The 25111-nt window shown below is 36.9% G+C and overlaps 1 protein-coding gene across 2 annotated transcripts; it reads right to left on the reverse strand.

Moving 5' to 3' along the window:
• Positions 1-260: 260 nt before the first annotated feature.
• On the reverse strand, positions 261-3569 carry LOC148854449 (F-box protein At5g39250-like). 2 transcript variants are annotated; one of them, XM_088941541.1, is made up of 3 exons: positions 3391-3569; positions 2581-2643; positions 261-1240 (listed from the first exon to the last, which is right to left on the reverse strand). In XM_088941541.1, exon 3 carries the CDS (start codon positions 1131-1133, stop codon positions 384-386), a length of 750 nt encoding a protein of 249 aa, XP_088797667.1. In that variant the 5' UTR covers positions 1134-1240; positions 2581-2643; positions 3391-3569; the 3' UTR covers positions 261-383. The 2 variants fall into 2 exon arrangements, with proteins under 2 accessions (XP_088797667.1, XP_088797668.1); XM_088941542.1 differs by having other exon boundaries at positions 2956-3500.
• Positions 3570-25111: the final 21542 nt, after the last annotated feature.

Genomic DNA, 25111 nt, shown 5'->3' on the forward strand with positions numbered 1-25111 from the left:
TGGAGCTGTTCTCTATGCACGGCTGAAAGCGCTATGAAATTGGTGTCATTGGGAACATCTTATCATGAATGACAAAATCAAGAGCTGTTCTCTATGCACGGCTGAAAGCACTATGAGTTTGGTGTGAGGTGCATCTTGTAAGAAGCAAATCCGGATTCAGTGCAACACACCTTAGGGAGTATGGTGTGGTTCAACCATGTGATTTCAACCACACGCCTACGAGTAAGCAAGCCTGCCAGAGAGAGAGAGAAAGAGAGAGATTTGCAATAAATAGGATATATATACAAAGTCCTCAACTGAACAAGATATTGACATGGTAAACTGTTCACATTGCACAGCCCCGCAACACTAGACAGAAATAGATACACATGAACGATTAAATCTCACTTCCAATCAAGCATATCCAAGAGCCACAGAACTTCTTCCTCTGAGTTTGCAGCGTCACAGAAATCCATCTCAATACCGAAGACATCAATGATCCCATCCTTACCATCTTCCATGAACAGCAAGGATATCCAAGCTCGAATACCTGAGACAAACGGATAAATTGGCGAGAAGTCTAGATAATCAAAGGCGAGGGCTCTGTATGCTGTCCGATCAATGTAATCAAACAATGCTTTGTTGATAATGCATGCAACCTTGTTGGTATCCCTGCGGCCTACAAGAACAGAAACGCTGACAGTCTGGCTTAGAGGGACAGTAAGCCTTGGTTCCACAGGGACTGTCATCTTGTATTCTGGGCCCTCCAAGTGAAACTTCAGCATCTCAGAAATGCCGGCCGGCAAGGTCTTGATTCCAGTCCGAAGAACAGGGCCAGTGACCACTTCTGAAAAAATTATCCTCTCTTCTGCCCAGATGTCAATGTAGAATTCCAAATCATCAAAGGAAAGCCTTGGGGGAAGGAGCATTCTGCGGCTATGGCGTTTATAGAAGGTTCGGTAGAACTTCTGGTAGGTCAGAGGGGGAGGGGTAGGTCTCTTGCAGATAGAAGGCCATCGCTTAACACAGAGACATTTCCAGAAATAATCATCTCTGGCTATGTCCCTCCACTGCTGACATACCCGCATACAGGAAGCCAGGTCTTTGCCATCCAGTAGGGGAAATACGGCCTTTAGGACCTCCTCATATACCATCTTCAACTTGCACTATTGGTAGATGAGAAACAAAGAGCAGAAACAGTTCCCGCGGAGGGGTTATAACATTGGAGAGCTCCAAAGCAATGAGTTACTTGGGTTAGATCCTGAAGGAACAAAAACAGTGGGTTCAGAAACAACTGGTTTCGGTATCATATACTTTTAAAAAGTTTAATCAGACTTGAAAAATAAAAAGACCAAATACATAAAAATATCAAGGTGCTATAAGAGAACAGGTTGCACTTCTTTTCCCTAATTGACAAGGGAACACCATGCATTTATTTAAGAGGAGGAAAACATTGCAATCAGAAGTTTCTAACGTTAAGCCTTGTTTCTAGGTATTATAAACATGTAATGTGTTCCACATGGCTGCTCTGCCAGATATTTATTATTTTTTTCAAGAACAAGGAACAAAATTGAACACCAAAAAAATCAATAGGTAACTTGATTTTATGGTTGAGTACTTGAAGAAGTGCTGCATTCAAAACAAAAATTATATGAGTATTATTTGAAGTGCCCCTTTTTTAATCAAAATGACCATGAATTGCTGTGATCATTTCAAGGTTTAAACCTTGCTAGTACTAAGTGTATAAAGCATTAAATCGCCCTATTTTCTCACTTCTCAGACCTCTGGAATGTTTGATGTGGGGCATAAGAGTGTGTTCCATAGATCAAATTGAGTCAGTTGAGAAGGAATAGATTGTGATTAGGAAGGTCATGCTCCGGATTCATTTTGATCAGTCTCAGGTGTCATTCTGATTGCCACAACTTGTTTTGCCATAATATGCATCCAAGTGTGTATCCATACCATCTTCATGTAATCTTTGTTTATAATTTACAACAAAGTGTGGAACTTAGATGTTGAGTCTTCCTTTGTGGAGCTTTGCATTATAAAGTTAATCCTTTCCACAGATGCATTCTAACCAATATAATATTTGGCGACCATGTATGTATTTGCAATTTTTTGCCAGTAATCGTGATATGTTATAGTTTTCTCTAACACAAACAAAATTTTAACTATCAATTATCAAAAGACCTTTTTGCCTTTTACTATTTTGAGGAGACAATGAATTCATCATATCGAATTACCAGAAAAAGAAAACAAGAAAGCAGGGTTTGTATTGTAGCACTAACATTCCAATTTGGTGCATTCTGTTAGTATCTTAAGATCACAATCTGAACTTTTAACATTCCATGTATCACATCCTAAAGTCCTACGATCCATGTGAAGATTTTTAAGACACTAGTAAAGGAAAGAATTTTAATATTTGATATAAATAAATTCAATCAGTTCTTGCAAAAGAATGTAAATCAATTCATTTTTCACGTAAGGTCCAGGGGACAAAAGAAGAAATTAAAATATTAGGACAAGGCAAATGCGAGTCTCATCATCTCATGCCCAGCCACGATGGCTAAGTCCTAAATGAAGAAAAAGGCACGAACTTACCAATCGCAAATAGAAATGTTATCTCCCTTCGTTTGCGGAATCCTCTGCACTTCAATCCCAAACCTGGGTAAGAGAAGAAACAGAGTTTTTAAAATCAATATATAAACACATGTTTCATTATTTAATCAGAGCAGAAATTACAGGTCGATTATAAAAGTACCGAAAAATATATAATAATTGAACTACTTCCTTACTTGAAACGAATAAAAACAAGTTTTCAATTAAAAAAAAAATACAGTATCAATAAGAGTTCATCCATTTCAGCCAAGAAAAGAAAAGAGAGAATCATCTGAAGTGTGAAAATGAAAAGAATGAAAAACGAAAAATCAAAGCTTCTCAAGAAGAAAAATGCCTTCTTTTACAAAAAGAACATACCATTACATAGCAGAAATATTACTAGAACTGGTCCAGACACCGACTCATACTTACAGACGTAACACTCATGAATAATTTCAATGCCGAGGTCAACAGAAATGGAAAAAAAATACTGAAAGATCAGAAACAGGAAAAGAAAACAACAATTAAGAATAGACTTCGATTACAAAAGGAATATAACAAAACATTGGATCCCTCCAAAACCTGAACAAAAGAATACAAAGAAATTAAGAAGAAAGAGGAAGAAATATGGGAATTAAAACTCAATGAAAATTAGAAAATTAAATAAAAAAGCACCAAATTCATCGTGGCAATAGCAAAATTAAAAGCCCTCACATCAGAAGATACAAAACCGGAAATGGCAATCACGAAGATGCGGTCCGAACAAAATAATAGGAACAGAAACAAAATTTCGAAGAGATTCAAACTCCTCACCATTTTCTCTCCGGTCGAAACGGTAAACCCTAGACTCCGTTGGACCGAGAAAGAGATCTGTCTATCCAACAAACGAAAGAAATGGAAAAGCTATTTAAGTATAAATCTCCAAGGTTCCAAGTTCCAACCCAACTCTTACTTTTCTTCCGGTCTCTAGTTCCTACCCGTTCGTAACATCCAATAATAAGATGGTCTCGGTTCGGGTTTTGAACATTACGGGCCCCACTACGCTCGACGTGTAGGAACCGTGTTGGGTCAGCATCTTTGCGGGGAACGTTCATCCACCGGGGAAAGTTCCCTATTAGTAATCTTTGTACATGTCATTTCTCACGTCACCTCCAATCACATCCCGACCCTGTATTGGGAACGTTTTCCGATGATAAATACGGGAAATGATGAGAAGTAATTATCATCAGAAAATGTTTGCACCGTACTGTGGGGCATCGGCTCGGCACGTTATAAGTCGGGCTTGAACATAAATTTAGGCTTATGAGTTCAGATTAAAAAAAAAAAAAGCCTCGTTTAAGCCCAAATTGATATTATATTAAATAATAAAAATATATTTTATTTAATAAAATATATATATATATATATAATATTTTTATTTTTCTTAGGGATGATAATTTTCTCTATTTTCCTGATTCTTGTGGGATGGGGATGGGGAAATTTTCTTTCCTATTAGTAGAGACAAGATGGGGATGGGAAAAGCATTATCCACCCCGTGGGGACCCCAATCCTCGCCATGTGGGATCCCCACTAATATATATGTATATATGTATGCATATATTATATATGTATACATGTCTATATATTAATATTTTAAAAATATGGTTGAATATGTTTGAATCTTTTTTAATAGGATTGTAAATTTTAATTATTTTATTTTTATTTTTTAAATAAAATAAAAAAACAAAAACAAAATGATTAACATTATAAAAAATCACAGGGAATGGGGATCCCCATGGGAACGGGGATGGGGATAACCTTGTCCTTGTTAGTGGGGGCAGGGATGAGGACGGGGATGAGGATTTTCGTGGGGACGGGGATAAAGAGAGGGAGAGGCTCCTCGTCCCCGCCCCGCCCAACCAAACTCGGACTCAATACCTAGACTTAATGGTGGGGACCGGATTCAGGCTTGGGCCTAAGTGTATTCTATATATATTTAAGCTCTACCCGGCCATAAACAGGTCTAATCACGTGTAAATAGAGGGGCCTGGGCCCGCATCAATCTGTGGGCCTGGTGCCCTCAGCTAGTTGATGCATTAGTGATTTTCGTCGTTTTCCGCTCTGGAGCAGAACGATCCATCGATGGCCCGCATCAAGGTTCATTATGCATAGTTGAACCTTGTATGGGGAAAAAGCTTTGGGGCCTCTGTTGAAAACAATTTTAGAAATGCCATGTTAGAGATGGTGGGGTAAAAGAGTAATTGCACCTTATTTCTTCTTAAAAAAAACTTGGGCATGTGCGTAAATTAGACAATTGATGAACATGTTCAGAGTAAAAATGCTTTCAAAAGTATAGGCCAAAGTTAAAAGGTGAGATCAGATTCCGTCCTCACAAGACCATCTTCACAGTCTTTTGTATATTTATTTTCATGGGCAGATAATTCCAATACACAGCTGCAAGTAATTGTGAAGATAGTGTAAGCACGGTGTTATGAGGACTTTCACCTTTTCCTTCCTTGCTTCACCTTTTTTCTATCTTGACAAAAGGGGGACTCACTCATCTCATATAGCTTTCGATCCCAATAGCTGAAATTAATGGGCTTATTATCAGGTCGAGTACTTGGGCCAGGGGAGATCATGGCGAGCCTCATATTCCTTAATCCTTGTACAATGTGGCAAAAGCCCAAAATATGACTTTCTCTCTCTCTAATATGAATTGTGATTTCATATTCAAATGAGTAGTATGGGCTAGGCTCTGGATCCATTTAAAGCCTACCTGACTAACACAATACCTTGTTAAGGGTGTGGAGGAGGTTGGGCATGAGATGGAATGGATGAGATATGATACTCGCTGCACTCCCCATCCAGGATCATATATTTTGAATCCGGACGGAATTTGGACCATGTATGAACCGCATGCATTTCCCCTGACCCAGATCAGGTCTGACCTGAACTGTAAATGGACGAGATCTAATACGTTCTACGAGACTATAACTATGAGATCCGGCTATGATCCTGTGCCACACAAACTCATTTCTTCATATTAATAAGGACCTGGATTTTAGCTGGCTCAGCTGGTTGGATCAAATCCCGGCTTGGTCAGGTCGGGGATTTGCCAGTTTGGGCAAAAACTTGGGTCTAAAGTTTTTAGATAGACATTATTTAAGCCCAATCCATTTTGTTTGCTTCTCCTTGGAACATCTGGATATCTCTATAAATCATAATTGGACTGATTGTTTGCTTCTCCTTATATTATATTTGATTTGCAAAAAACCAAAAAATTTTCAAGGAAATTGAAACTTCTAATTTATGGATTTTGCGGAAAACCAACTCTATTTTTAACCGAATCCAGAATACCCATCAGGTTAATCATTCATCTTCTACTTTACCTCCAACTTTCACTCTGCAAACCTCGTATAATACCGATTGTATCATCTTTTCAGATGCAAGCAAAATCTCACAAATCTTATTTTTCTTATGGCACAATCATTCTGGATAACCATCTTCATTGTTTATAAGTTACAGGTGGCAGGAAGTTCTTACACTCGATTGAAGAAGCAGAACTTGTTGGGATTAATCAAGGTTTAACTGTTGGGCATCAACTGGGAAATATTCATGTTATTGTCTGTTCCGACTCTCAAGTAGTAATCCAAGCACTACAACAACAAGCAACATTACATTGGAATACTTCTCATCTTCTTTTTGTTACTTTAAACTTATTTTCCCACCTCAATTCTATCAAGTTTGTATATATAAATAGGAAGTACAATATTCCTGAAGGTTTTTGACTTCCTATTTCCCTACTGATATCCCTGTAATCCAGAACTTTGTATCCTGCTGCTCTCAGTAATATAGTTTTTGTTTATCTTGCCAAAAAAGCTAGTCAATTTTCTTAACAGGTCCAGAATAGCAAACACGCATTATCAAAATAAACAAGGTCCAGCCCATGGTGTCTAGAATAAATATGGGCCTTCCGCTGGTCTAACTAGGAAGTAAGTTTGTTGTTGGTAGTTAGCTTTCCTTAAGTGACCCGGAAATCTTCCCTGCTGTAGATTGAATAGAACCCCATTAGAGGCAACTTTCCTTTAGGCTAATGTTCCATTCCTTTCCCTTCAAACCAAATACAGCCTCAGGTTCTCTAGGGCTGTTTTGTACTATTAGGGGACATTATTTTTTTGGATTTTGAGAGGGGGGAATCCCTTGTTCTTTTTTTAGATTTATGTGGGGACCAGGGAAAGTTTATATTACTGGGTATCACCTACCCCTGTGTATCACTTACCCGGGTAAGTGATACCCATCTCTTACGTGGGTAAATAACTTTCCCACCAAGGGGGAAAGTTGCCAACACTTGAATGGGACAAAAATGCCTATTTTAACAATGGATTTTTATGCCTAAAATGGTCATTGCCTTATTTACATGAGAAATAAAAGAACATGGGTAAATGCACTTATTCGGCTAAGTATTTCCCAGGAAAAACTTACCCAGGTAATTGCATTTATCCGGGTAAGTAACTTATCGTAAAGCGAACAAGGCCTTAGTGTTTTTTAGGTTGCATTTGGAAATGTTGCAAATAGAGTGTAAATCCCGGTTCAGGGTAAATTTGCACTCTGGTTCACTTTTGCCTGTATTTGGCAACATTACATTTATGCATTGATAGATGACAGACCAATGTACATTGATAATAAGATGTAAAAGTACATCAATAAAAAAGAAGTAAATTTGCATTAAAGTGGGCTTTTGATAAAAAAACATGCTTTATCGGAGTTCGTGTTTGCATCCATTACAGCTAAAAGTCTATTTGGTAAGAAGGTAAATTTGTCAGTACAAAATTAACCCAACTTTGCAATTTATATGGACCATTTTACACTATACATATTTGCATTCACACTTATTTGCATCGTTTTCAAATGCAGCCTTAAGTATAAATGCCACCACATCAACACCTCATAGGCATTTAATATGAGTTCAACTTTGAATTTTCTATTTGATTGGAGATAGAAATGTAAGTGATCTGTGTTATTCATGAGCTATCTGAGCTTGTCTCACTAAGTACTTTAACTCAAGACTAGAAGATAATTGAGTTTGAGATTCACAATATCCTGGTCGAATAGTTTGTAAGTTTAATTGAGCTTACAATTTTTTTAACCATAAACTTTACTCCAAGTGGAGAGGCATCCACCATAAATTTTATTAAAAAAATCCAACTAAGAGAGAAACAAGGGCTTGCTCCAAAACCCAAGAAACAAATCACACCCTGACACTCAACCCTTCACCCATTAGCCGACTCTAAGTTTCGACAGGTACAATAAATCATAAAAAATAAGAGCTCTCACTGTTCATTGAATGTATGAAACATGATCAAAGATGGAACTTGTTTCCTCCAACACCACAAGTTTAACAAGAGAATCAGCCACCAAATTCCCTTCTCTAATGGTCCATTTGGTTGCCGAGAAATAGTGGGATGAGAAGGGATGGGTGAGAAAGAATGGGATGATAAAGGAAATTTTATTTTCTCATTTTTGGTATCTTGCGTTTATTTGCTAAGGCCTATTATCCTACAAGATATGCTTCTAGTGTTTGGTTGATGAGAAAATTTTGTAGGAAGAGGTAGACATTGAAAGCCAGATTTGGAGCTCATGCGTTAAAATGAACGGAAATGACTGTCGACATGGAAGAATGGCGCCTATAACAGTAGATCTACCATTTTTCTGTGAATGGAAACAGGCCCGGAAGACTAGGGATGGTGGTAGACGAAGGTGAAATTTGAAGGGGGATTCATTCAATGAAAGAAGACAATTATGGTACAAAAATGGGCAGAAATCGCGAGAGGATGCCAAATCTGAGCTTATCTTTCGAAAAAATCACCAGAGGTGGTGCCGGTGAGATGACCGTTAGACGATGTCTGATAAGAAGGCGATGTTCTCTAGGTTGTTGGCTTGACAAAATTTTCTCACAAAGACCTCTATTTTCTTTTCTCAGCGGGGTCTCACCATTTTGATGTGACCCCGTGTATTGGTTTTTGGGAAACCCCGTCCCAAGTCTTTCTCTTTCCATCTCAGTTTTTCTTTCAAAACAAATAATAGAAAAATCAGATATTCTTTAAAGATTCTTCCCTTCCCATCCCTTTTTTGGCAACCAAACATACCATAAGGGTATGTTGTATGTGAAAATCATTAATCTGATCAATCAAGCACATGATTTCATCGATCCAACAAAGAAGATGCCACGAACTACGGGCTTTTCCTCGAATAATATCCACCAACAATTTGGAATCACTTTCAAGAATCCAAAATGATTCAACATTCATTTTGAAACCCAAATTATAATAGTCTATAGCATCCAAAATGATTCAATATTCAGCAGTTATATTGAAACCCAAATTATAATAGGAAGTAAAAGAAAAACTCACAGCACCTTGGTCATTTCAAAAAACACCACCTCCTCCAGATTTTCCAGGATTACCTGAGCAAGCACCATCCATGTTAGTTTTGATTTTACCGGCTGGAGGGTGCTCCCATTTAATTACTCTAAGCCTAGGTCAAGGACTCTTAACAATAATAAGAACATTTATGTTTGGTTTGAAGGAAAAAGTAGGGAAAGGAGGGGAAGTTGAGTTTTGCTCGAATAGCTCAATACTCGACTCGACTATAGCCTTAATTAGAGACGTTTTGAGTTGAAACAATCATAAAACATTTCAGACGAAAATCAGGGTTCCAAGAAACATCCATTTTAACTACAAAGCAGTGATATTTGTTTTAATTCAAAACAGGTGCAAAACACACAAATCCGTGCTGGGGGGTTCGAGAAACATCAATTTGAACTACAAATCCATGTGGAACTGGCGCTGACAGAGACAAAAAAGCACATATTTTTCACAAAACAGGACTCAACTACAAATAGAAACAGTGATATTTGTGTGTTTAACTATAAAAATATTTCAACTCAAAACAACATTCCAAATTGAAACACCAATGCTATTTGCAGAAACAACTTTATCAGAGGTGATTTATTTAACAGTCGTATCATTAAAATGGCCCATTTGGTTTAGGGATTTGGAATCGAAATAAAAATTCCAACTATTTGATTAGACAGAATCATAATCTCATTCCCATTCTCCATGGAATAACATTCCCCCTTTTGAGAGAATGACCATTTCTTCCCCTCAGGAATGAAATCTCACTCTAACTGATTTCAATTCCCATTTAAATTCATGTCTAAACCAAATTATGGAAATAGACCATTTTAATTTCAATTCCAATAGATTTTGATTCAGCTTCCAACTATGGAGCCTAAATATTCAGAAAAAGCATGAGATTAGCTGAGAGATTGATTTGTTTCGGCGGCCGTTACATGTGAAAATTACGGTGACCGTCAATTCTAGTTAAATCCAATTACAGTCTACACCCTACAGAGGCAAGAGGCAACAACAATCAATGGGCCCAGGAATCAATAGGTGCCCCAGCTAAAAAGTGACAAGATTTTATAATTATTAATGTTGCCCCACTGAATAGGAGCTATACTGAAACCAATTAATGTGGTCCTGCTAATTACTCCGAACTGTGCACTTGATTGTTGTACCACATTTCAGCAATGGGATTTTAATCGTCTCATTTGCTTTAAAATAAAAGGAAAATGAATGATTTTTTTTTCTTTTTATTATTATCTTGTGAAACATGTTATTCATTAGAAAAATGCAAAAGGGAAGCACCAGTCCATCAACTTTTATAATCAGACAAATTGCATCTACTCTAGTTAGAATTATGGGTGTTTATCGTTTGATTAATCGAATTATGAATTATTTTTGTAAACCGAACAGTGTCATCGGTTTTTATAATTATATATCCGAATCGAAATTGAACCAATACTGCTAGTTAACTGGTTGATCGGTTTTGATTTTTGACCTATTTAGTTGTTTGAATTTTATATAATAATATGTTATATATATACATGCACACACACATTAGTCATTTAAGTTAACCACTGAGTTTTTCTAAGTAAATTGAAAATAGAATGGACTTTTCGATTTTCCAAAAAATATCAATTCAAAACTAAATATTAATCACAGTTTTAAATTCAAAAAAAGGGGTAAGGGGAGGTTTACTAGTGCATGGCATTGAATATCAAAAAAAAAATCTTAAATTTCAACAAAATTGCACCTTTAATTTACTCAAAAAAAAAGAAAGAAATAAAGAAAAGTTGCACCCCTAAAATGGGGAAGGTGGCAGGTTTGCCAAAATAGGGATATATTCAAATAAACCAGTAATACTATAATCATGGCAAATAAAGATAGAAGACTCCTCTGTTCCACTTACGAGAATGGCTGCAAGAAAAAAGAAAGAAAGTGGGTTCTCTCAAGGCCAATTGCAACTTGAAATCTCCAACCTTTCAAAGAACATGCCCCCCTCTCTACCCCGGTACTCTCATATTGTGCAAAGTGTATTCTTTAATTTGCACATGGTATAAGGGTAAAAAGCCTGTGCTCTTTGCTTTATATCATTGTAATGGGAGTTGGCGATTGTTCTAGTTAGTTCGTTTTTGGCATGTGTAGACATTGTTTCAACTCTAATTAGCTTTTTGAGAATTCAAAGATTCAGAATTAAGGCCCTGTTTTGTTGCAGTTCAAATTAAATTTGAACTAAATACAAGCTTTCCATCTGATTCAGATTTTGTATGCTTGTTTGTAATTATGATTTGCACTCTCACTTGTTTCATTTTTGCATTTTGTGGCAATGCAAATTTTGCATTCAAATTACAACTCCGGATCTTCTGCCCACATGAACTCTGTCACGCCTACCTATAAAACACTATTTGTGTGTTTTGGAATATCTCTCCATGTAGATGTGGGTAGAATTGTCGTGGGTAGGAAATCAGGACTCCTAAATTATCCATACATTTTTTAAATCTTATTCTACCTGAATTCTCGGTCATATAAAGTGAGAATTACATCATTTTGCTTTTTAGCATACTCTTCCAAACAAATGACCTTCCTCTTGCCTTCATTCTCTTTAAGATAAAGTGGGGACCATGTCATTTTACTTCTTACAAACAAACAAAACAGAATCAAATCTGCCACCAAAGCAAATTGGAATTTACACTCAGCCCATTTGCACTTTCATGCATTTGCACCAGTGCAAATGCAAACAAAAGTAGTCAAACTCAAACAATTATATTTTCTGAGAAAATTTCAATCGCGCATTTCCCAATGTACAATGGTTGATGTTCACGTTGGCTTTTGAACCCTGAACCTGGCCAAGATGAAGAGGAGAGAACAAATGAAAGACAAGTTCTAAAAGAAACACTCAAGTGTGGGTGGGGTCACTGACTCACTGCCTCACTGGGATGAATTCATGAGTTCAATGTGGACATGGGACAAGACAAACGAGCCCAAGCTCAGAGACTTGAAATCAAATGCCGTCGGTCGGGTCGGGACGGAGATTTCCTGCAACACAAAAAAGAGAGAGAAAAAGAAAAAGGTGGTAAATCAAATTAAAGGAGTGGTATTCATTCCACCTCTACCAAAATTAAATAAAATGAAAAGGAAGAAAAATCAGAGATTCAGAGTATGCAGTTTTTACAGCTTATACTGAAAATATCTTCACGCTCATGTGTTTTATTTCATGGAGAGATATTCCTAATACAAGGTTGCAAGAGGCTGTTGGGATGGTGTGAACATAAACTTGCCCTGACCGAAGCCGATCTATGTTTGACCATTTTTATACAGTAGAAATTTTGCTCCCTTTATCACAAGATTAATGATATTCTCCCTTTGCCACAATGATTTTATTTTATTCCTTAGTTGTTTTATTCTAATAATTCCAATGTATGTATAATTCAAAGCAAAGTTGACTTTTATTGAGTTTTCCAGCCAACTACCGTTTCTAGTCTTGAGTTCTACTGGTGGTATATATATCACAGTTATCACTTAATATGTTACTGAAAACTTCTTTAGGCCCCGTTTGTTTTTCGATAAGTTTTTCTAGAAAATATTTATTTAGGTAAGTGTATTTACCCATATTTTTTTTTATTTTTTAGGTAAATAATATAATAACCATTTTAGTCATAAAAATCTATTATTAAAAGGAGCATTTTTATTCCAATCAAATATTAGCAATTTTCTTCTTAGGTGGGAAAATTATTTACCCATTTAAGAGATGGATATCACTTACTTGATTACCCAAAAAAATAAACTTTCTCTGATTTCTATATTAATCTTAAAAATGAACATGAGATTCTTGGTCAATAAAAACCAAAATCCTATTAACTAATATTTTTCCCTCTCAAAATAAAAAAAAAACGCCCCCTTAATAACTGAATTTTAGTTACTTAAATCCAATCGAAATATTCAAAATTATTAACAAGCCACAAGTTCAATACCCATATTGCATGATTTTTCCTTCAACTTCAGATTTTTTTATGTCAAACTAAATTCAAATCAACAAGAATATTTGAATTTGATATGATTAGCTCTCTGATCCAACAATGCGAGCATTCGGACTATAATTACATAGGTCCATGCATGAAAGTTTTACTCTCTCTCTCTCTCAGGTATCAACAGCTACGGACTTTTTCTTTTGAGATATGCTACAATGAGAACATCCTCTAAGCTGTAAACTGGTGCCATGTGTCTAAATTAAAGAAGATTGAGACCCACCAGAGGAAATTTTTGCTCCAAACAATAGACAAAAAAAAAATCAACAGTCAAATAATTCCAATTAGTTAAGCATTTGCTTTTTAAAAAAGTTGTCTTTTAAATGAACAAATTATTACTAGAATTTCATAAATAATTCAAAAAATAAATGATTTAAATATATCTGTTTTTTTTTTCTGTTTATTTAATTTTTTTGACTGACTAATCTTTTAGGTGACACCCATTTAATGGTGAGGTCCAAATCCTCCATCCATGAGACAAATGGTGATTGAAGGGATAGCACCTGGTTGCAGTTATGATGACTGTGCCCCCTCCCCAAATCAACACTAGTTATTGAATTTAAACCAGATGAGAGATGACAGCAAGCCTTGAGGAAGACAAGGAAACATCCATTCCCATGTGCAAACTCTCTATATCTCTTTGGGTGCATGAACCAAATTTAGAGAAATCTGCAGCCATTCCATCCTGTCTAGGTTTAACATGGCACAATGGGTCCCACAAGGCATATCATACATTTGCTTAGAGAGAACCACATACTTAGGATGTAATTTTTTTAATTTCATGAAATAAAATAATTAACTTTCTATCTGTGAATAATTTTATAATCCTTTACTTTTTTTATTTTCTTTTTAATTCTTTTTTTTCTTTTGAAGACTGTGAGAGAGACACTGAAAATATGGAGAGATGCTGCTACCCACCAATTCCAAATTTCATGAAATGAAATAAATAACTTTCTATCTATGTTATTATTTTTATACTTTTTCTATTTTCTCTTTATTTTTTTTTCCTTTTGAAGACTGTGTGAGAAACACTGAAAATAGGGGGAGGTGCTGATACACCCATCAATTCCATGCAGGGAATGTGCAGAACATGCTGTACATTTCTTCCTGGTTCTCTGTCCCACCATGTCACATGCCACCCCCTCAAAGGTACACCATCCCCTTCCATGTGCTCCCATGTGCGCGTTGCGCAGTGCGCACCCCCCGGTTCCCCCTGCCCCTCTCCTCCGCTCCTCTCCCCCTCCCCCCTCTCTCCCTTCCAACGGAGCGTTCGCTGGCCACCCCACCTTCACGTGCACTCTTTACGAGTTTACGCTACGGAGGAGCCCATAAATCCCTTTTCATTGTAATGACCACATTACCCTTTAATTATCCTATTACATCGAAAATGCCATTATCCCAAACCCAGCCTCAAGGCTTGTCTTGTTGCTTGTATGAAATACCCAAAATACTCCCTCGAAATTCTGAAGTGATCGTTTTTATTGTCGGTTGTAGGGTTACTCATTGCATTGTTTTAAAATATTATTTTGGATATCGATTTTATAGTAGTTTGGACGGTCGGATTAACAGGAAATTTTCTACGGAGGGATCTTGTGACTAATCCATACTGTTCAACAGATGGGGGATCGACTGGGCTATGTAGTCCCATCACGAGTAAGCATTTCAGGAATCTGTACAACTGATACGTATAATTCTTGTTTGTGCCCGTCAGGAATCCATACAACTGTACAAATCACTGATGTCTTCACTCCTCCTTTGGATTACATTGTCTGTTGTTAGTGTTGAAGAATTTCAGCTACATGGGAATCTGATTAGAGGTTGACCCGTCGAATATTTAACAAATTCTCAACCCAACCACACCTAAGTTGCCTCCTATCTATTCTAAACATCTTGTTTGTAACATATCTGCACCCATAGAAGTGGGTTATCGAAAAGATATGATACCAGAAAAATTTATGATCAATCAATGGCATTATAAAAGTGATTTTTGATTAGATGGGTTTTCATTAATATTCATAGGAAGTTTTGATTGGTCAAAGTCTTTTCGCGATATAGATTTTTTCATAAAAGTGAAACAATTTGAATACATGTGAAGATATTTTTTAAGATATTGGTGTGTATTTTATGATATGCATTGATTTTTGAATTCATTGATACATAAATATTTGGAATCAGGCCTAATTAATATATTTAAATTTTATTCACAAACTATCAAGCTGAAAATCTTAAAAAAAAAATCAAGTATCAAGCTGATAACAGGCTTCACACTCAATTCTTTTTAAGTATGAAATGTGTTAATACCTTGAACCTTGATTTTTCAAAAAAAAAATTATAAGATCTAATACAAAATGAAAGAGAAACTCGGAAGCTCTTTTTGAACTCCAAGTGTTAAGGTTCTTTGGTTATTTAAGAACACTCACTAAACCTCTGAGATATCATATTGACTTTATTTCTAAATATTAATCCTTCACCATGCTCTCTATTAATGAGTTATATATCTTAGAGTCCATCTGTTTTTTGTATTTTGGAGGGAAAAATTTTGGTTGGAATTTTGATTCTTATTTATCAAGATATTCATATTCTTTTCTTTTTTTTAGATTTATATGATGTTCATGAAAAAATTATTTTCCCAAGCGATTCCATCTAAGTAAATAATTTTCCTATCTTAAGAAAAAATTGACAGCACTTGAATGAAACAAAATTATCCTTTTTAATAATGACACTTTTATGACTAATATAACAATTGTCTTATGTAGGGCCTTAGGGCAAAATTTGGTTACCCATATTCGACAGCATGGGCTGTAACAGGGCTCTCTATGTGTCAGACACGTTAGTTCATGGACTCAGTAAAATAGCATCAGTTGACTGGTGATTTAACATGTCACACAGACAGGGTCTTATTGACAGCCCAGGCTGTCCAACATGGCTTTGTATCCTTTTAGACCCCTAAAAGGAACAAAAGAAAATTATCTTTATAGACGGGGTCCACTCCTTTAAAATTGGTCCCACACCTCATGTTCTACACGTTATCTACTGATCTGCATGGACCAATCAATTTGTGAGTTCCTCCTCGCTGGGACATAATGTAACTACAGCAGCTGTCAAAGGCTTCTTTTGGTTTGGAATTTTGATTATATATATATCCATGGTCAAATTTTGTGAGTCGACTCTGTGGGAATTGCTTTAACTCCATCTATATCCCCATTTTCTGCCATTTGACCAACACAGTCAAAGTTTTACCAGAAAAGCCTACTTCCCCGTCAAAGTTCAATTTATTTTTTGTTAATGGTTCATCAGATGTTCGTTTGGTGCAACCGAACACTACCTTAACTGGGATAAACCTTTTGTTGAATGTTGAGTTTGAGTTGAGACTTGTACACAGAAGAATTTGAGTTAACTGATTAATTTTATATATTTTCTTTTGGAAAAAATGCTCCTGGTCACACATTGGAACATTTCCTATATTTATATTTATTATTCAGGGGAAAATGTTCCTATCAGGATGAGATGTGGCTGTAAGGTCGGTGTGAGGCGCGCTTCGTAAGGAGCAGATCTCAATTCAAAGAAGAGAGTGGCATTTTCGTAAATTCTTACGAAACGAATGGCCATATACAAATCCACCGTTACTTAAACCCCAAAACGAGCTCACAAATCTCAGGTCCGTAAGGCAAAACAAACGCGAAGTCTCTCTCTTTCTCTCCAGCCATGAGCTCAAGACCGAAAAGCCTCCTCAACACTCTGCGAAGGAAGAGAAACTCGCGAAGACGTTTCAGGCCGCGTCTCTGCGGAGTTCGGAAGCGCCTGACAAACACCGCTGACGGTGGACGAGTGCAAGTGGGCATTTCACAGAAACTACAGGCTCTGAAAAGCCTGATTCCAGCAAGAGACGGGGAGATGAAAACTGAACGCTTGTTCAAAGAAACTGCGGAGTACATCGTCTTCCTGAGAGCCCAAGTGGAGATTTTGCAGAGATTGATTGAGTTTTATGGGACGGATGAGAAGCAAAAGAGTGTATAGTAACTTCATCTATGGCAAAAAGAAAAGTTCCCTCCTTTGTTCTACTTTCGTTTTAGATGTTCAATAGCTGTCTTTTTGTTCTTTTCTTTTCTATAAAAATATGTTTCTCTTTCCTCCTATAATTATGGCGAAGATGAATAGACTAGTTGAAATGAATTAAACCCAGTTGTTAAATGGGGTTGAGTTTCTTTCTTCTCTTTTCTCTTTTCAATCTTTTGGGCGTCTGCAGGGAGATAGCATGATTGGATATAGGTTTTGTTTCATTAATTCATTCATTTATTCATTGAAATAAGCAGCAAAGTTTGAACAAAATGGCATTAGGGAAAGCTCCTTTTCTTCTTTCGAACCAAACCAAGCCATGTCCCTGATGAATGAGACTTCAATCTCTCCACCCACCAGAAAAAAAAATGCAGTTAAACCAGTTCATGCAAAGAGGTTTTTACTTGATTGAGTTCTCTCTCCTCTCATCAGAAACTGGTTGAGTCGTCCGATCGGTTGTTGTTTCAGACTAAATTGGCCGGTCAATTGGACGGCAGATGGTCAAATTTAAACTTCTCTACTGGGTGGGGGTCATAATACAGATTACACAAGCTTCTCTACTATGGGTGGTCGGCAGATGGTCCTTTTCCTACCTTTTCTTTCAAACCAAACACAGCCCATGTTTACCAAAATATATATTATGATGAGGAACATTTTTTTTAAATCTTATTTCCCTTTTTATAAATCAAAAGAATATATGTTATTTGGCAGGAACTTGATCTAAACAGGAAAAAAATTTGCATAGGAATTAATTTTTTAATGTTTTTCCCCCAGTCACAGGTTCTGACTTTCACTTTTATTTCCAGCTCCTTTTTTCAGACGTTGTTTGGGGTTACACCCGTTTGTTGTGTTGTCCGTACAAATTATCCCAAAGTACTTCCTATAATCTTGTTAATATGTTTTTTATTTTTTATGGAAACCTGAGAAGTGAAGAGTGAGGAACATTGATTCTTAGCTTATATACTAGTTGACTTGGGAAAATAATATTTAAAATTCTATAATAATAATAATAATAACATTAGGTGGTGTTTGGTGATTTTGAACTGTCTCATCATTATCATCACCATCGAAGCCTTAATCCAACTATATTGATGGGAGGCTACTTGAATCCTATTTCACCATTTCGTTCTGATTAGTGCAATTTTGATCTCTGTTTTATGAAAAAAAGAAAATAAAAGAGAAATAGAAAAATCTAAGTTCAGTCCATAAAAATGTGATTTTGGGTCTCATACTAAAACCTATAAAAAAAAAGCAAAAATTTTTCAAAGCTTAGAGGATCCTTTTAGCACGACCAAATGTGAAATGCCACCTTACTGCAACGAGACTGTATTTGGTTTGAAAGAAATAGAAGGGAAGGGAAAGCTTTCCCTTTTCTGTAAAACCAGCACAGTCTAAAATTTTCTGGTTGATCTACAAAATCCTTACAGTACTCTATTAATTACATAGTTAAATAACTTGTTCAATGAGTGAGTTTTGGATCATTAGAACCCTTATATGTATGATGCATGATAATCTCTAGTATTAACAAATTTTTGTGGGAAAAAATTGTTCAATGTTTGGATTTGCCAGTTAAATGGATGTTCTTTCCTTTTGTCTATTTCTGTTTTTTTTTTTGTTTTTTTTTGGGGGGGGTGAGAGGAAGGGAGGAGTCTGGGTCTGCTCCTCACACCAACCTCACAACGTGTCCCAACCGTGCATTGGAAACATCTCTATACTTTGTATCATTATTTATGGGGAGATATTCCTAATACACAATGGAATGAGACTCTGAGGTCGGAATGAGATACACTATGTGAGGAGCAAATCCCAAATTGGAAAATCCTCCCGGCTTTTTTAAAAATTAAAATAAAAAATTTTAAGGCTTGATACAAAGCTGGTTATTTGCCCATTAGTGGGATGTCCAAAAGGTTGTATGCCTCAATTTAAAGGTATTTTTTCTTTTCTTTTCTTTGTATGCATGTGTTTACTATGAGGTAGAATCTTTTTATTGCCGTGTATTCCTGAGTTCGGATTGGCTCCCCACTGAGCGCCTCACACGTTCCCCACAGCATGTTCCGCATGTGCATTGGGAACATCATGTGGAGATGATGATGCTCAGAATGCATGGGTGGATCATGATGTTGGGTGCATGTTGGGCGAGCTAGCTATGTGGGTAGCCCGTGCACTCTCATGTGCTCCAGTGAACTAGATGTGCCTCAAAAATTACTTAAGCAGTTTTGCTGCAGAAGGGGAAGAGATTGATACAACTGAAAGTGAAACAAAAGCAAAAGGAGCCTTACGTGAAAACTGCTCAAATTTGGGAAACTTTTGACCCTTCAATTTTCGAATTGCTTTTAAAGCTTGCATGCAATCTCTTTCACTCTATCAGGGTGACAGATGATATTTTGTCTATAACTAAAAGCATGCATAACAGCATAAAACAAGTTTATTTTACATATGTGAATAGAGATCAAATAGAGCTGCTCATGTCGTAGCCAGAAAGCTAAACGCTTTAGTGTATAAGTTAGATAGATGGGTTGTTGTCCTTCTTTTGGTTGGATTGTATTAAGACTGATCTTTCTTCTTATAGTTAATAAATTACTATTTTTATCTATAAAAAAAGGAGGTATGATCTCTAAATCAAGAGAATATAATTTCAATCAATCAATCATGTGTTTTGTTGTGGACAATGATCTAAATGCATTGTCGTGGGTTCTCATCGTACATATCAATTAATGGTCGGGCATCTTGTAGTAGGATCTCTAATTTGAAACAGACTGAATCTTCTTGTCACGGAGATTGTGAGGGGTTAAGGGGATGGGAGATGGGCCACTTCGTTATGTAATCTGAATTCACATCAGTGCTCCACAAGGGGTGTCCCACAGTACATCTCGATCTTGTATTGGGAATATCTCCCGATGACAAGCACGAAAAATGATGAAACATCATTGAGAGATATTCCTAATACAAGATCGAGATGTACTATGGGGTACTAATGAACATATCTTTGGGAGATGTTCCCAATACAAGGTGGATACATGCTGTGAGGCATTATGGGGTGTTGATGTGAAATATAATCCCATGAAGCAAAATAAATAAATAAATAAAAGCAAATTCATATGTCATAACCTAAATGGATATTTTTGACATTTTCTACATCTCCAGAATTTGTTTACTAATCTTTTTTAAAAGAAGTCCCAATTATGAAGTTGGTCATTTGTTTTTTGTCTGCACCCAAAAGAAATTAAGCATGTTTTAATGAAAATAAGTGTGTAGAAGAAAGCTGAATATCTAATATTTCTCATAGTTGATTACTATACTTAAAATAGTGGACATGACACTCGATGGATTACTATGAAAAAAAAAATGGTTGGAGGGCCCATAATTTAACGGTGGATTCATATATAAGTGACCCCATGTTTGGCAGGTAAACTTGAAGAAGCCATTAAGTGCCCATTTGGGAGGGTTTAGGTTGAACGCAGTGGCTTCTGGCTTTCTAAGATAGCCCTCCACAGACCAAACAGGATTTCCTACTCACTTTTCTTATCCATCCTCTACCCGTTGTGATTTGCAGTCACACATCTCTATTATAAATTGAGAGATGTGTGGTTGTAATTCAAGGCGGATAGAGAATGGGTAGGAAAAGTGAGTAGGAAATCTGGGTTCTCCACAGACAGCCTACAAACATCCAGTGAGCTCAAATTGGCTTTCGATCCCATTTGAAAGGCTGTTCAGTACTCCAACATCTTTGAATAACTAGCTAGTTTATATATCTAGGCCATATTTGGGAGTGTTTAAATTAAAATTAAGTGCTTATTCAAATAAGTACTTATTTGCATTTGGCACCCAATTTTTTCAAGTGTTTATTTTTTAAAATAAACATTTCTTTTATATTAGGTGTTTGATAGTCTTTTTCTCTAATAAGCATTTAAATAAGCATTTTTAACTATTTTGTTATTTATTTTCTTTTAAAATTTCAAAATATACCCTTCAAAAGCACTTTTATTAAATTACTTATATAAAAACACTTTTATGAAAGTGCTTTTATAAAAACACTTTTATGAAAGCACTTTTGTAAAAATACTTTTGCTTTCATAAAAGTGCTTTCATAAAATTACTTTTATAAAATTCAACTAGGGATAATTTTGAAAGAAAAAAGTTGAATAAGTGCTTATTGTATAAGCACTTCAAAAAAGCTAGAAATTTGGGCTTAAAAAATAAGCCATTATTTTTATAATAAACACTTATTTCAGACTTATTTCCCAAATACTGGTAAATGCTTAATGGCCCAAATAAGCACTTATTTTGATTAAATACTTATTTTTAAACACTCTCAAACATGGCCCTAAAACAATTGAAAGAAGCTGAATCAACCAACTGAAATCCCAAATTGCTGAAAAACAGTTAGTTTTGGCTTTCCCATGTTTCACCAAACATTGCTTATAAGGTTTCTGGGTGCGTTTTACTTGAGATAAAATCATTTAGGCAGTGTTTGGTTTGAAGTAAAAAGTAGGGAAAGGAAGGGGAACGGAAACCTATCCCTACCTTACCGTTCCTTTCCCTACCTTTTTCTTCAAACCATAGCCTAAATGTAATCTAATGTAAACCCACTTCCTACCTTTCCATTTTGACGTGATTTTCGTGGCCCAAATCAACTATTAAATTCAACAGGTTTTACGAAGCCTTGTCACATGATTAATAGTAATACAACAAGTCGGCCACCAAACCACGAAGAAAGGCTGTTTGGCAAGTTGATAAAACCCCTAGATTATTCGTCATGCATGGGCATCCTCCTGATCAACTCGAAAAAGTTGAAACTGTAGCTCTGACGACACTTTCACTGGCTCAGTGGCTCTACCCCATCCCATCTGATCTCCGGCCGACCACCTTTTTAATATTAGAGCAAGCTATAACCTGTCGGTTCAAACATGTGAGCTCAAACGTTCACACAGCTGATCCAATTCTAAGCAAAAAACACAAAATACAGCACTGGGTTCATTAGCTGTATCCCTTGTACAGTCACCCTCTTTAGTCCCTTTTCTGCTTGCATTAACACTGTACAGCATTTGCTTTGTCTACATGCAAAACTGTGAGTCTGAGGCGCGCCCTCTCGCCTGGATAGGCTTCTATTAGCTAGGCTCTCATCACTTCTGGGTTCTCTCGTTCTCCCTCTCTCTCTCTTCTTAGTAGGCAAAAAGACAGAGAGAACATGGAAGACACAGTCCATGTGAGTCAAGTTGGCTCAGAGTCTCGTGCCCTTTTCTTTCTTTACTTATTTATTCCTTTTCTCATCTTCAATCCACTTTGGCGTCTCTGCTTGTCTTCTAATCTTTGTTCCCTTGTAGCTTTTTGTTCCCGTATTGTCATTGTTTAGCTCGTAATTAGTTTCGTATATCACATGTGGTCTCTTGGCTCTTGTTTGTTTTATTTGCTTCAGCGCAATTTGGCTTCGTTTAGTCTTTTCGTCTGGGCTACAAATCATGTACCTCTCTCACAGCCACAGGCTCGAACACGTAGTGGTCGGTTGTCGGGACTGAGGAAATCATGACTCAGGAGTCAGGACACTGAGTCAACTCGTTTTTTTCTCCAGTACCGATATTGCCATGGCACATACATCAGGTCAGGAACCTGGTCACCCTTCATGCCAATTGCCATCGTTGCTTTTCTTTCTTTATTTTATCTGGCATCGTCAGCATGAAGAATTCGGCTCATCTGTCTCCTACCGACAGGAAATTTTGTGTCCCGTCCAATACTATTAGAACACGTCACATTCTTCTACTCATTTTGAAAGGAATTAGGATGTTAACGGTAGTGTGATTCAGTTTTTATCAAATTTCTTTAACCCCCTCCTTTTCATTTCACGTTCTCGCCGAGAGTTCTTTTCCTCTCCCTCCCCTTTCCACCGTCCCTTCACTTTCACATACATCTAAAAGTGAATATCTCACTATCATCAGAGATGAAGCTGCATTTGAACCCCGCTGCAAGTCCCTCTCTCTTCTCTTCTCCCTCTCGACCGACATGTTGTATTGCGATGCGAATCGCAACCCAACTCTGCCGATGCAACCCTCTCCGATGCTGTATTCCGGCCACTTCAATAACCCTCTTCGTCGGTACAACCCTCACCAGTGCTGTGTTCCGGCCAGCTCCATAACCTTGCCTCGCCCCTGCAACTCTCGTGGTTCATGTTTCGACCACTTCAGGGTTAATGTGTTGTATTCCCCGACTAGATTTTTTATTTTTGATTTATTTCGGCCATTTTAGGGGTCTATTTTCCCAAAAAGAAAATTCTGTTTACCCAAATGCCCAATCATAGATTAAATCACATTAAAGAACATGGTAACACAATTATCTGTCAAGATGGTAGAAATTGGGAAGAGAGTCGTTTCCGTTTGTTTCTCTTCAATCCAGTTCTATACAGTGTACATAGAATTTATGGCTTGTAACTTTAAGGTTTTAATTTTTAATTGTGAGATTTTCATCCCGTCTGCAATACAGAGACCATATCGATAGAAAACTTCTATGATATTCCCCAAACTTGAAAATAAGATCCAATCTTCGATCTATGTTAGATTTAACATTCTTCAGAACTGAAAGTCTGAAACATAAATAAAGTAAATCAAGCCTAATTATTGTAATCAGCACCCCGCGAGGGTTATGGAGCTGTCTGGAATACAACACTGGCGAGGGTTGTAGCCGCAAGGAGGGTTTTTGAAGTGGCCGGAATACAACACTGGAAAGGATTACAGCGGCGGGGTTGGGTTGCGATTCACATCGCAATGCAGAATGTCAGTGGAGAGGGAGGAGAAGAGAAGAGAGCGGGACTTGCAGCGGGGCTCAGATCCAACTTCATTTCTGATGACAATGAGATATTTGCTTTCATATGTATGTGAAGGTGAAAGAGCAGTAGGGGAGGGAGAGAGAGAGAACTCTTGACGGAACAGTAGAATGAGAAGGATGGGTTAGTTTCAAAATGAGTCGGAGAATGTAACGTATTCGAATAATATTGGACGGACAGAAAGTTTTCTATCCGACAGACGATCCCAACTCGAGCATGAACAATTACATCAATGTCACGTGGTGTGAGGGGGTGGCAAAGTGCTTTTATAGTTGCTTTTGTATTCAAGTGGGTTGAAATTAAGTTTGTATCTTATTGAACATGAGAATTACAAGTTTATTACGACAGCTTGTCTTTCCCATCTTCTATCTCACATTTTCTTTTTCTTTCTTTTTTGTTTTTTTAAGCAATAGGGCAAGAGCTTTATTTAACTTTCAACTTGGAGGTTATATCTCATTCAAAATAACAGATCGGATAGGAATAGAGGACCAAGTAAACGATTGATTTTGTTTTAGAGCAAATTGGGCAAGCTCATGGGCTGGGCTACTTTATTACAGGACCGAGGGGTGTGATACCAAGCACAGGATGAGAAGGATTTTGAGATGGTTTTACAATCCAAGGCAACTAGCAGCGAACTCCAAAGGGGTTCTAGATCCGAAGAGAGAACTTGAATAGCCACTTTAACATCACTTTCTATGATAATTGGGTCCAAGATGAAAGATTTTGTTAGTCAAAGACCCTCTAGAATTGCTTTAAATTCAAATTCAATGGGAGAAGAACTCTTCACCAACAAGGCTTTGGCAACCAGGAGTGATCCAAATTCATCTCGAGCAATGACATCGACTGTAGCTTTTGATGGAGACCATGCTCCATTAGCATTGATTTTAATGTGCAAATGAGGAGGTTTGATCCAAACTGATGAGGTTCTTTGAAGAGAAGAAGGAGAAGCAAATCCTAAGTTTTCTAGTTGGATCAACAAAGGTCTTTCACGCATTTTCACAAAGTCTCCATGTGGGCATTATAGGGAATGAGAACGGTTGAATGAGTGAATGGCTTCCCATTAAAATAGGTTTGACATCTAACCTTCCAAATATACCACATAAGAACAATGTCTGTAGTAAATAGGGAGAGATCGGACTCCTCTTTAATAATGTTATCCATTTTCCTCCATTCCTCTAATCAGAAAAGAAAACCTTGATCATTGCAAATGTTGACTCGCAAACCCATGGATGAGGCAAACCAAATTGGTTGATCTG

This window comes from Nelumbo lutea, chromosome 4, assembly GCF_056320005.1.
Source record: "Nelumbo lutea isolate HS-2025 chromosome 4, American lotus-T2T, whole genome shotgun sequence".
NCBI classification, from domain to species: Eukaryota; Viridiplantae; Streptophyta; class Magnoliopsida; order Proteales; family Nelumbonaceae; genus Nelumbo; species Nelumbo lutea.